Source organism: Emydura macquarii, unplaced genomic scaffold (assembly GCF_026122565.2).
Source record: "Emydura macquarii macquarii isolate MOO-44397 ecotype Brisbane River unplaced genomic scaffold, CSIRO-AGI_Emac_v2 contig_2325, whole genome shotgun sequence".
In the NCBI taxonomy this organism is placed as follows: Eukaryota; Metazoa; Chordata; order Testudines; family Chelidae; genus Emydura; species Emydura macquarii.
In genome coordinates, this window is record NW_027132462.1 from 324,351 (window position 1) to 338,491 (window position 14,141).

Sequence of the window (14,141 nt, forward strand, 5' to 3'; positions counted from 1 at the left end):
CTGACCTGTTATAGTTAGACCCCAAAGAGATATTTCAGGCTCTTTCAGGACAACTAATTGAACATTTTCTGTCATGAGAGCAAAAGAGTTAGAATATTTACCCAAGGTTTTTAGAATTCCTGTGCTTGTAATACCAATTCCACTTTTGTTAACTGTTTAGAGGCACTGATTGTAATAACCATTACTTCCCTTCAACATAGCATAAAAGAAAAGTTAAATTGAAATTAAATCAAATTAAAATTAAAATTAGATGAATTAAATCAAAATTAATGTTAAAGTCAGGTCTATGCAAATACTTTGAGGGTATTAAACTTTTATAATGCTTAAAACAAAAGTGGAAACCTGTTGAATTTGTTTGGTTAGCTCCAACATCCCCACAACAGAACCAAACATAATATATATTGTTATACATTTTATCATTTTTGCTATAACTCTGTTCAGCTGCCCCCTAGTCTGTAAGTGCCTAAAGTCCCTAGATGCCTAAATTTTGGCAACTGGGCTTGTGCTCATCCCTCTAAGTCCTAACACGGCACCCATAAAAGGCATTAAAAACTGGCTAACTGATAGGTCTCAAAATGTAACTATCAAAGGGAAATCATCACTGAATAGGTGTTTCCAGAGGTGTCACAGAATTAAGGCCAGAAAGGACCATCCCATCACCTAGTCTGATTTCTTGTACAACACAGGCCACCAGCATCACCTGCACATGAAATCCAACAAGCAAAATTAGCCCGGAGCATAACACCGGAACAGGGACCGGTTCCTGTCCCTGCGCTATTTTACATTTTTATCAATGACCTGGAAGAAAACATAAAATCTTCCCGATAAAGTTTGCAGATGACACAAAAATTGGAAGAGCGGTAAACAATGAAGAGGACAGGACACTGATACAATGATCTGGATCATTTGGTGACCTGGGGGCAGGCAAACTATATGTGTTTTAATATGGCTAAATGTACGTCTACGTTTAGGAAGAAAGAATGCAGGGCACATTTACAGGGTGGGGGACTGTCTGCTGGGAAGCAGGGACGCTGAAAATGATTGGGGGTTCATGGTGGATAATCAGCTGAACATGAGCTCCCAGCAGCAGCCTCAAAAGGGCTAATGTGATCCTGGGATGCAGGACAGAATAATCTTAAGTAGGAGCACTGTGGGTATTTTAGCAGTGATACAGCCATTGCTGGAATCCTGTGTCCAGTTCTGGTGTCCACAATTCAAGAAGGATGTGGATACATTCAAGAACTCTGAGAATGATTAAAGGATTAGGAAGAAATTACATAGTTATTTGCTTGTAATCCTTCAAGAAAAGCTGTAAGACGCTGGCAGGCGGCTTACATTTTGCCAAGCTCTTTGGTCTCCTGATGGGGTTTAGAGGAGTGCAGGCTGCACCTAACAACGGAAAGAGGAAACCCTATCAGAGTTGCATTGTGCACCACCTCAGGAACCATTGACATAGTCTGTAGCAATGTTATCCACGGTTCCTCGACCCAGTAACTTTTAGTGTCTGTGAGTTGGTATCAGGAAATAAACCAAAGGAAACACAGTACCTCTGCCTGCTATATAGCTGAAAAAGACAAATCCAAACCAAGTGCTCTTAATTTAAAGCTTTGCTTCTGGTCTCCAGCAATTCCACTGGAAGCTTTTACCAAAGTCTTCAGCACATACAAATACAATAGGTGATTAAAGTGCCCCAAAACTTTAGTTTCCTACACAAGTCTGAAGCAATCTTTGGGCCGTCTTCGGGTGAATCACTCACAGACTTCCATATGGCCAGTTCTTCTGTCTGGGCCTGGAGAACCTTCCAAATATGTCCATGAAGCGATCCGCTGACTCAGACTCACTACCTCCCTCTTATACCACAAAAGTTACAGAGACATGTCAGTCAAGAAAATGTTACACAGCTGACCAAACAGATCAATCCCTGGGCAGAAGCAGGGGCAGGAGCTATAGACATGTGACTACAAAGAAATTGTTAAGCAAGTCTAAAGCTGTAAGTCCAGCAATAATTTCCCCATCGCTGCAGTTCTGGGATATATCCAGACGTCCTGTTTTTCACAGACATTTGTCCAGCACATTCAGAGAGAGAGAACACATAGAACCAGGCTCACTTCACGTGCACCTGTCTCGTCCCCTCCCCCTCAGTTTGCCTAGTTATGCTCAGTTTCTGCAAAGGCCTGAAAATGGCTAAAAGCAGCTAGCAAAATAATTGACAGTCTACTCCGATAATTGGTCGTGGTTTGGACAGCTGGCTGGTTGCTGAAATGTCCCTAAACATGAGCACATGAAGAAATGTACTCATTTGCCACCTTTAACACATTGTTACACCCCATGATTCAGGCCTGTCTTCATAGAATCCTAGAAGATGAGGATTGGAAGGGACCTCAGGAGGTATCTAGTCCAACCCCTGCTCAAACAGGGCCAACCCCAACTAAATCATCCCATCCAGGGCTTTGTCAAGCCACACTTTAAAAACCTCTAAGGATGGAGATTCCACCACCTCCCTAGGTATCCCATTCCAGTGCTTCACCACCCTCCTAGTGAAAAACTTCTACCTAATATCCAACCTGGACCACCCCCACTGCAACTTGAGACCATTGCTCCTACTTCTCTCATCTGCCACCACTGAGAACAGCCTAGCTCCATCCTTCCTGAAACCCCCTTTCAGGTATTTAAAAGCTGTTATCAAATCCCCCCTCATTCTTCTCTTCTGCGACTAAACAAGCCTAGTTCCCTCTGACTCACCTCATAAGTCACGTGCCCCAGCCCCCTAAGCATTTTTATTGTCCTCCATTGGACTCACTCCAATTTATCCACATCCTTGGAGGGGCCCAAAACTGACACAATACTTGAAATGTGGCCTCACCAATGCCGAATAGAGGGGAATAATCACTTCCTGTGATCTGCTGGCATTGTTCCTATTAATGCAGGCTGGGCCAGGGTTGCCCACCTCGCAATTCGGTTTTTACTGACATGAAGATCTGAAGCTGATTTTTTTTACTGACATCACTAAAAATACAATAAACAAAACAATACGTCACAAAAGTGTGTACTCACTTTACAAACATTTTCACGACCTAATTACTTATGGTGTCATTACAAATATAAACTCTGTCCTCACGATATTCCGTACACAGTGATTCAGAATCCTGCAATTGTTTTAGCTGCAGTTAATTGATTGATCAACTTTTTTAGACATGTGCAAAAATAGAAAACAGAAAATTGATTAAGTCATGGTCAATGTAGTTTTATGATACAAGAAGTGATTCTGAATGACGACAATCAATGTCAAAATACAGTATGTTTTATTTCTACCCAATTTCACAGACATTTTCATTTATTTATGGGTTTATGGACAGTGTTAATATTGTAAATTTATTTACTAACTGTCCAGAAATTTATGGACAGTTGGCAACCAGTTTGCAATGGAGAGAATTAAGAACTTCTACCTGCAGAGATTGAGGATGCAGTGGGTCTGGAAGCTGTTCTGAGTTTAAAGCTATTGCTAGATGCCCCCAGCACTCTGATCTGTATATCAAATGCTAATAATATGAAGGCAGTTCTGCTTGATCCTCAACTAATTATCATATGTACTGCCGTAGCACCAGCTAGCTGTGGTCATGGACCAGGACCCCATTGTGTGAGGCACAGCACAAACACAGAGCAAAAACATAATCCTTGCCCCAAAGAGCTTGGAATCTCTATACACAGAGTTCCCATTGCCTTCAATGGTGTCACAGGAGGGGTAGAATTAGCCCATTGGGCCTTATACTCTCACACCAGTGAAAATCGGGAAATAACCCCACTGAACTCAAAGGACCAAATTCTGCTGTTGGTGACACCAGTGCAAATCCAGAGTCACTGCATTCACTTCAGTAGCATTACACTTGACTTACACTGATGTAAAGGAGATCAGAGTCAGGCCCAAATTACACTTTGAATCTCACGTGTATGCATGGGAGACTGCTTTGCTTACACCCAGTAGGGGCAGGGGTGTAACTCAAGGAGAGGAGGGCACAAAATGAGAAACAATGGCTTTTTCATTATCTCTCTCCTCCAACATCTCTACTGAACCAAGATTGCTTGAAACACTTTGAACTGGGGAGAATGGTCCCAAGCTGGGAAGGAAATCCATCCTGTTTACCAGGAACTGGGAACTGTGAACTGCCTGCAATATCCAAAGGGATGAGAAAAGCTGCTTGCTTCGGATCTTACTTCACTTGGTAAAGTTTAGGAATAAGAAGGCGTGTTTATTTTTTATTTCTTTCACAATCTATTTTTTTCTTTATTTCTCATGACTTGTGATCACTTTAAATCCTTTTTGCTGTGGTTAATAAACTTGTTTCACTGCTTTATCCTAATCAGTGTGTTTGAGTCAAAGAATGTGGGAAATTCTGCTTGAAACAGCAAACCTGGTGCATAATTATTATCCCCTGCTGGAAAAACGGATTTACATGAGCCTGTTTTTGTACAGTGAACGGACTGGACAGTACAAGACGCACATTTCTGGGGTGCAAGGCTGGGCCTAGAGAAGTGGCAGGTGTTGCCCTGTGTGTAGTTAATGAGGGGCTGGGAGAGCATTCATGCAACGTTGCATGCTGCAGGCTATGAGTGACCAGAGCATGGAGGGTTGTGTTGTTCATCAGCAAAGCAGTGCAAAAGCCACCCTGAGGTGGAGAATGAAGGAGGCACAGACATTCAAAGAGTCCAGATTATACCCTGGGTATGTCACACTGAGCTGTATATACAACCCTCCCCCCTCAGCTACACACAGAGCCAACCCAAGGTCCCTGTAGCCCGCAAGCACTGGGCCCAGCTCTGGGGAAGGGGTGTCCAGCCAGGGTTTCCTACACTGTGCCACATTCCAACTGCTAGTCCCGATAGGCTAGGGAGGGGCAGGACTTCCTCTTTCTCTGCACGGGGCTTCTCCTGGGGCCAGTTTAGATCCACTTCTGGGAATCTCCCCTGGCTGCACAAAGCTCCATTCCTCGTTCCTGCCCCCATCCTCCCAATCTGCAGGGACAAGGGTCACTGTACAGGGAGCTCCCTTCTCCTAGTGAGTCATTTTCGTTAAGGACAACCCTGCATATCATCAACATTCAGAGCTGGGTGGCTACCGGGGGCAAGGCTAAATCAAATTTTGGGGTGCCTATATCCCCTGAAAGGCCTCCCAGTGCCACCATTACCTGATATTTTGGTCTGGTGGCAATGGTGAAAAAGTGAAAAAAAAATTGGTTTAGACTGACCCAAATCTTAATTTTTTCTGCTTTTCTAGTGACTCCATTTCAGGTTTGGTCGGGGGGGAGGGGGGAAGGATTTGAATCTGGGCCTTCCCACAACCCACATGAGCACTCTTCTCACTGACCTAAAGATTATGCTGGGTGACGAGAGACAGCCTCACCACCTTCTCCCTCACCTCTGACTTTTGTGAATGGCCAAAACTATTTTGCCAAATTTAAGTATCGTTTTGGGTCAGCTGAACCTGCATTTACTAGCAAATGAACAATCTGTCTGAAAAATTTCACCTACTTTTAGTGTGAACCTGGTTCTTTCTTCAAAGAGGACTAAATGGCCTTAAAACACAGGGGAGAAGTTGCTTAAGAGTTGTTCCAGTTACTGGAAGATGTTTGTAAACTCTCATCAGACATTGGAAATAAATATCATTTGCAGTGTAACTATTTCTAGATTTTAAGGCCAGAAAAGACCACAGTGATTGTCTCGTCTCACCTTCTGTATCGCACAGTCTGTAGAAACTTACCCAGCAATTTCAACATCAAACCCAATCTTCTGGCTGAACTAGGAACACGCACAACTGTGTGCAACAGGAGCACAAAAAGGAGAAGAGCATTCATCACTTTAAGTTCTAGGTCGCGACCCTGTGCTCCTATCCTGTGGCTGGGAAAAGGGAGGAGGGTCTTGTGGGTAAGACAGGGCACCAGGATTTAGGCAACAAACAAAAAATCACTTAAAATTCTAGGTCGCGACCCTGTGCTCCTATCCTGTGGCTGGGAAAAGGAAGGAGGATCTTGTGGGTAAGGCAGGGCACCAGGATTTAGGCAACAAACAAAAAATGCCAAACTCTGGCAAAGACTCCATGTGTGACCTGGGACCTTGACCTTCAGAGAAGTGCACAAACCATAGGACCAGCCACCCAGCTGGTCAGGGTGGATTCTCCCTGTCCCAGAGCTTCCTTCCTTCTGGACAGTGGAGACTGGGGATAGCAAGAAGCCAGTTACAGGTGTTTGATTCTCGGAAGCTGGGTGATGAACTTCACTTGACAAATGCCCTGATTATCCTCACACGAATTGCTTGTGTTTTCACGCTGTACACGATTGGGTTCATCAGGGGCGGGACGAGCATATAGACATTGCCGAGGACAATTGGCAGTATCGGAGAATAATTCTTCACAAATCTATATATCACAGCTAAGGCAATCTCTGGAGTGTAGAAGAGCAGGACGACGCAGACATGGGAGACACAGGTATTCAGTACCTTGAGACGTTTTCCATGGGATGGAATGCTCAGCACTGATTTAAGGATCATCACATAGGATAGGAGGATGAGCAGCAAGTCCATCCCCCGTGAAGAGACTGTTAAAAAGAAACCATAGATGATGTTGAGTCTGATATCTGAACAAGCCATAGTCATGACCTCCTGGTGCAGACAATAGGACTGGGAGAGGATGCTATCCTTACAGTATCGATGCTGTTTCAGGAGAATGGGGAGTGGTAATATTAGGACAACCCCTCTGAGCACAGACACCAGTCCCATCTTGGCTATTCTTGGTGGGGTTAAGATGGAAGCATATCTCAGCGGGTTACAGATCGCCACAAAGCGGTCAAATGCCATGGACAAGAGCACAGCTGATTCAATTAACGTAAGCGAGTGGATGAAGAACACCTGGGAAAAACAGGCATTGTGGCTGATCTTCCTAGACTGAAACCAGTATATGCCCAGTATTGTTGGTAGGGTGGATAACGATAAGCCAAGATCTGTGATGACCAACATGGAAAGGAAAATGTACATGGGCTCATGGAGGGATGGATCTGTTTTTATAATGAACAGAATGAATGAATTTCCTAATATGGAAATAATGTACATTAAGCAGAAAGGGATGAAAATCCAGACATGGATGTCTTCCAGCGCAGGTATGCCGGTGAGAAGGAAGACTGCAGGTTGGAATTTGGTGTCATTGACAGCTGACATGGTGTACTGTGTGGATCCAAGGAGTTTTCAACTTTACTTCCTGAAAGGAAAAGTAACAGGAGACTAGATAATATTGAATGAAACATCATTCTGCTCTCAGTGCATGTCTAGAGTCTTTCAGAATGTCAAGGAAGATCAACAAAAACATAGTCTTGGATTTACACATAATGATTACCTGTTCTGTTCATTCCCTCTGAAGCATCTGGCATTGGCCCTGTGGAAGACAGGACCCTGGGCTTCATGAACCATTGGTCTGACCCTGTGTGGCCGTTCCTATATTCTCATGTACACAACCGATAAGGAATGCCAGACTGGATCAGACCTGTAGTGCATTTAGCCGCTTTTTCTGTAGCTAGGAATAGAAGGAGGTAGAAGAAGCTGTACAATAGCCAGCTGTGAGATAATCTGCTCCCAGAGAAAAATTCCTTCTGACACAGACATATTTTATGGTGTAAATCAGGAAGGTTTATGACCCTTTCAAACTATTTTAAAAAACCCTTACTACTGTAATTGGATTTTCTGCTTCCCCATATCAACCTCCAGTCCCTCTTTGAATCCTACTAACTTCTTGGTCCAATTGATATGTTGTGGCCATATGTTCCATAGCCTGCTTGAGCACTGTGTGATTTTAGAATTGTGATCTTGTGAGCGCATGGTGAATATGGTCATTGCATTTATCTGTCCTGCACTGATGATATTTATAAATGTGTTTCATTGCCTCGTTACATTTTTCTTATTTTCTCTATTCCTGAGAGACCAAATTACATCACTGCCTCTTTGTAGTACATGGGAAAGATACTAAGGGCCAGGTTCTGAATTCAGAAACTTTGACTGCAATAGCATCACTCCAAATTTAGAGGTGTAAATTCGATGAGAATCAGGCTCTATTAACTTTCACTTACCAAATACTCTCAGTGATACATTGTACCCCAAAGAATCCCTCCAAAACAAGCTGAATGATTTGCCCAGCCAGTGTTGACTGGATGCTGACAACTCAATCATCCTAAAAGCTTCTCTTTATCCTCACAGGACCCACATCCTCTCCTCATGCGAGGGGTCTGTAGATCTTTGGCAAGTCCCAAGCTAAAACAATGAGTTACTTCAGCTGGGTAGGGAGTGATTGGAGCCCAAATGATGAATAGTGCACACACCAGTGTGACAGGGTGCTGAGCAAGAACTGCTTAGTCTGCCCTCTGTCATGTCAGCTCCTGTTTAGGCAGGTAAATTATAGCTGGCTGGAGAGAAGCCAGCACCTAGTTAGAGAAGCAGGACAGCTGCCTGCCCAGTTAGCCTTGGGGCTTCATTAAGTCCTAAGAGGAGGGAAGCCACAGAAGGGGGCAGGAGGTGGAAGTAGAGCGATAGCTCATCCCTCCTGGATGCAGATGCTAGGAGGCAAGGTTGGTATGGTGAAAAGGTGGTGGGAGCACAACCTGTAAATAAAACTGCACCAGTGGTTCCTGAACCTGAGGATCTCCCACTGACTTTGTGAATGCAGCAGAAGCAGAAGCAGGGCAGGCACTGCAACACCCTGCTACAACTGGTTTTGCACTAATATCCACTTGAGAGTACAAGTTACTTCAGACATGCTCATGTAACTCAATTTATAGAATCATATCTAGCACACATATATGAACCCATTCTTTCCCCTCGGATCTTCTTTCAGAGATGAGTTCTCAAGTTAGAGGGGGACCTAAAATGTTAAGTTTGTCATCTTGATACCTTGAGTACTTGAAAAGATTGTAACCTGCTGGCCCTCATTCAATCGCCTGTCAGCAAAAAAAAGTCTGGGGAATCCTTTGTTGCTGCTACCTTCTCTATCCCTGGGTTCATAGTTGTCTGGTTCTCCACTGGTTCTCTGATGTCAATCTGCAGCCTTTATCCAGCATAGGGCACATTCTAGTACACTGGTTTTCAACCATTTTCCATATCTGGACCCTACAAAATTTCAACTGCAGGTGCGAATAGCATTGGAAATCTTACACAACCATCAGGTACACCCACTGCTCTAGTACATTGTAACCCAGCACCTGTTACTCAGCTATGATGAGGGTTTGCGGGAAGCAGGTTTCAAAGTGAAATGCATGAGTATTCATGGAAATGAAATTTCATTTCACAGATGAAAGTCATCTATTGCTCTCTCTCTCTCTGACTGTCTGTGAACTGTATTATATAGTCTTAGTTTAATAGCAGGAAGCTGGAAAACAAACAGGAAGGGAAACAATAGCTCAAGAAAAGCCAGCTCTCACTGCAGGGAGATTAAGAGAGAGCACCTGAGCTTCATGCTGAGAGGATCCTACTTCCAGGCTCCAGCCAAGTTACACAACTTGTTTTGCCTGTGCTAGGAGACAGTTCAATGGTTGGGCAGCTGGTGCTGTGAAATTCTTTAAACTGACACACAGACATACACACACAGCATGGGAAAGTCAGAAGATGCTCATTCTGCCAGAGTCCCAAAGGAGCGGGGGTGCTTGAGATAAGAGTCACGTACAGACTGTTGTTTTAAAACCTTTTTACTCTCCTATGTGAGGCATTTTTCCTACTGTTCAGATTAAAGAACAATTCGGTTCAATAAGACTGTCTGGTCACCTCAGGTCACAGACTCCCAAAGGGAAGAAGCAAAGTTGCAGAACAAGTTTGACCTGCTGGGCAAGCCCAGTTAAAACACCCTGCACTGTAGCCCAGGATCCAGTCTGAGGGTGGGAGAATGGTGTGAATCCACAGCAGGAGAGGGAAAGGGATGAGGCTGACATCTGGCATTCGGAGACTAGAGAGGGGGGCAGAGATGCAGGATGCCCTGTAACTGTGAGGGGTTTCTACAGGACAGAAGTTCCCACAAGCAAATAAACATGAGGTGATTTGGGAAATGCACATATTGCATGGGCTCTTCTCAGGCCAAGAGCACATGCACATGCACATGCACTCTGGATATGGGACCCACTGGGAAATCCTGATTCGGGGCATGGGGGTTTTCACGCTCTAAGTTCGCTTTGAATCTGGGGTGTCTGTGTCCTTGGAATATTCCACATGGACCATGGACGGATGGAATGGAGGGTCCCTCAGCTACTGTGAGGGGTTTAAACATGAGAGAAATTCCCATAAGCAAATGAACCTGAGGTGATTTGAGAAATACACATATTTCCAGGGGTCTTCTCTGACTCAGAACACACTGCACCTCTGCAATGGAACCCACTGAGAAATCCTGACTCGGGGAAATGGGTTTTCACACTCCGAGCTCCCTTTGAATCTGGGGTTTCTGTGTACCTAGAATGATCACCCAAAGACCACGGGTACATGATCCCCAGCTCCCTAGTGCTGCCTGCTCTCCAGCCCCTGTCACTGAGTCACACCCACAGCCCAGCAGAGTCAGCTGCTGCTGCACAGAACATCTGCCCATCTCAACAGCTGGCAGCCTTTACCCTTCCCTTGGCGTTTGGAAGATTTAAAGACAGAGAAACCTGCCAACATACCCAAGACCTGCGAGAAGGGGAGCAGCTGCCAACAGAGGTCTGCACCCTAATGGCAAAGGAGTCAGTGGAGAGCTTGCACGGGCAGCAGGCAGTGTCTGCTCAGACAAGCTGCAACTGTCCTTATGAAGCATGTTTGCCCATTTCCATGGGGACCACTTGGCCACCTGGGACCCCCAGCTGATTGGTTCAATGTGTGCCAGTTTTAACCCCGTCAAGGCCAATGGCAAACTGCAGGAAGCCCAATCACAGGGGATGCTCGGTGATGTCAACATACTGGAAAGCAGCACAAGCCCTGCCACAGGATCTATTCCTGCAATCCAGGCTGTCAGTGCTCTGCGTACGGCTCAGAGGAGTCACAGGGCTCCCTTGAGGGCGGCTGAGTGGTACTGATGATTCTCTTACAGCTGTAATCCTGCTGAAATGCAGTAAAATTGACTAATCATAGTTATGTAGGGTGAGATTTCTCCCTGGCAGCCCCCTTTCCTGCATTACTAACCCAGGGTGCAAACCGAGGAAGAAGATTCCACACAGCTCCTACCTGGAAATTTCCCTCAGATTGTTCCAGTAGGGAGGACATCTCTTCCTTTCTCCCTGAGGAATACAGGGGGGGAACCAGTGTTCATGGATTTCTAAAGTTACGCACAGATCTCAGTGATCCCCTGATAGCCAGGTCCTCCCAACCACAATCTGTGTGACTCCACACCGGCTCTAGGACCCTCTCCAGCTCCCTGGGAGCACAGGTTCATCAGAGATGTGCTACCAGGGCCTGTCACAGTAGCCACTGACCACAGGTTCTGCCTAAGGACCGTTGTAGGGGTGGAGGAAGCTGCATAGAGATAGGAAGGCTGGCTATAGTATTTGGTGAGGTATAGACTAGGTGGAGGATTAGACCTTTCCAAATCCCGAATGCAGCCATAGACTCAGTCAGTGCCACCTTCATTTTTGAGAAGAGGGAGACGAAAAGCCTCCAATTTGTCTTGGGAATCCAGGTGGCTGCAGCTGGGCAGGGCCATGGCAACTGAATTTTCAGAAGAAAATGATCAGTTTTCTATGAAAAGCCACCCAAATGGGAGAAATTCTGTAGGCTCTGAAGTGCAGGAGGTCAGACTAGATGGTGTAATTGTCCCTTCTGTTGTACTCGGTGCGTTGGTAGATGCTGTCACCGGTATTTATCAGTGTAGGCTGCATGCGTGTGTCCCTGTGTAGATGCTGTCCCAGCTCCGGCCAGGGAACTGAGACGGCTCTCACGATCGAATGAATCGACACAACCACAGATTAGCTGAGTAACGAAGGCGCCCAAGCGAGGTTTATTGCGTGCGGCACAATGAGAAATGACTTACAGAGTATCTCTGGGTCAGTGTCATATTGGCGGCGTTACAATGGTCTCGGCCCAACGGAGGGACTTTCCGTTATCCCCTAGACCGGACACCGGTATTCCCTTTGACACCCTCTTTTATACACTGTTACATACACTTTCGGTCTGCCCCCCTTTCACGTAGGTAGTTGCCACCCTCCTGATGTAGTCTAATACCACCTTTTTCCATTGACTGGCTGACCCGGGCACCGCCACCCCATGTATCATTTCTACCCATAAAAGTGTCATTTCAGAGAGTTAGTATCTTGGTATCTCTTATACCTACTACATATTTTAGTAATATTTTGGCAGTCTTACAACCTTGCAGAATCAGCACTTTCCTATACCAGTCTCAGTTAACTTGAGTGACCCCTTATGCTTCTGTTCACTCGGCTTTTTCCATTTAGGCCTTAGCCTGTTTTACAGGCCTTAAACTCTCACTTCTTACTACACCTTCTGGCTTTAAATTCTATGAATCTATGAATCATTGCCTTGAGCAGATCGATATCTGGGATACAGTATCAAAAAGTTGCTACTCTGAATGCTTAAATGCACTACACAGGAAGATACGCTGGCCAAGAGGAATTGGGATTATCTCAGTAAAAGCAGAACATATAATCTCTTTATCCTCTAAACCAGGTATTTTCCTGTCTTGAGGTGGAATTACACAATTGTCCCACTCTTTCAGATGGGTACAACACCTCGTCTATGCCAAATGCTTATCATGATGCAGGTCAAACTGGACACCTGAGTCTCTCCCCTGCGAATGCTTGTGAGCAGACCTATACTATCACCATCAGCCTCCTTTAAACATGGAGATTTGTTAGCAGACAGCACAAAGCATTAGAGAAAATGGTTATAAAATAACAAGCAGCTATCACATGTCTGCACTCATTTATCTCACACATCACTATAGGGTAAGTTGGGCAGGCTTTGCTCTGGAGATAAAGGAACGGAACTGGTCCAAGGGAAGACGAGGAGCTCTTGGGACGCAGCCTGGTTTACCTGCAGCTCTGAAAGAGAATCTTTCCATTTGTTTGCCCCTTTCCTGAGGAAGCAACCTTTTCTCAAAGCCTCCCTGTGTGAGCCTGGGCTCAGTCACTATCATGCTCAGCTGTGTCTGTGTTACGGGCCAAAAGTGTGAAGCTGACCTTTGCCCTGAGGCTGCTTTCTCCCAGCCAGGTCATCTAAGATGACGCCCCCATCACCATTGCTCCATTGTTTGGCAGTTAGACCCATTCAGCCCCAATGGCTTGAGAACCCCAGTCTAGTGCATGTCCTGAAACCCTTGGCTTCCCCGTGACACTCCAAACCTCCCCTCAGACATCCAGCACCTAAAACTCACTGTGGGAAGCAGATCACCCGAGTACTCCCATATCTGCCCCTGATACCCAGGTGCTGGAATCACTGGGATTCCCGGAGGCCAACTGTCACTGGAGGCTGAGGTAAGAAATCTGTGACAGGAAAATATCAGGGATGTTGACCCCCTCACCAGAGTATCTGAGCACCTTGAACATATTCATCTTCCCACCACCTCTGTGAAGCAGGGCAGGGATGTTATCCGCTTGTGCGGAGGCTCAGAAACAGTCACTGGCTTGTCCATGGTCACACAGGGCAAGGGAATCAAACCCAGCTCTTCTGAGCGGCACAGCAGTGCCCAAACCACAGGACCAACCAGCGAGCTGGACCAGCTGTATTCTCCCTGCCCCAGACCTGCCCCACTGCCAACATCATCTGCAAATCCATCTCCCCGAGTTCTCATCAAAGGGAAGTACCAGAAGGGATGGGAGACCTTTTGGGGTTTCTTCCATTTGCTCCTATACTGGTGGAGAATGTTATTTGAAGGACAGTATTGCCTGAGAAAGAGTGGAACTTTAAGGAAATCTGGCTGGAGGGACAGATCCTGAATTCAATAGACTTGGAAAAGTCCACAAAGGGGGCTCTGGATGAAGGATGGAAGAATCCCATTCATTGATACAGACTAGGGACCAACGGGCTAGGCAACAGTTCAGCAGAGAAGGACCTGGGGGTTACAGTGGACAAGAAGCTGAATGTGACAGCGGTGTGTCCTTGTTGCCTAGAAGCCTAATAGCATATTGGACTGGTAGAAGCTTTGT

The 14,141-nt window shown here is 45.6% G+C and overlaps 1 protein-coding gene across 1 annotated transcript; it reads right to left on the reverse strand.

Moving 5' to 3' along the window:
* Positions 1-6,267: 6,267 nt before the first annotated feature.
* On the reverse strand, positions 6,268-7,203 carry LOC137161586 (olfactory receptor 51G2-like). Its single transcript, XM_067560968.1, has one exon. It carries the CDS (start codon positions 7,201-7,203, stop codon positions 6,268-6,270), a length of 936 nt encoding a protein of 311 aa, XP_067417069.1.
* Positions 7,204-14,141: the final 6,938 nt, after the last annotated feature.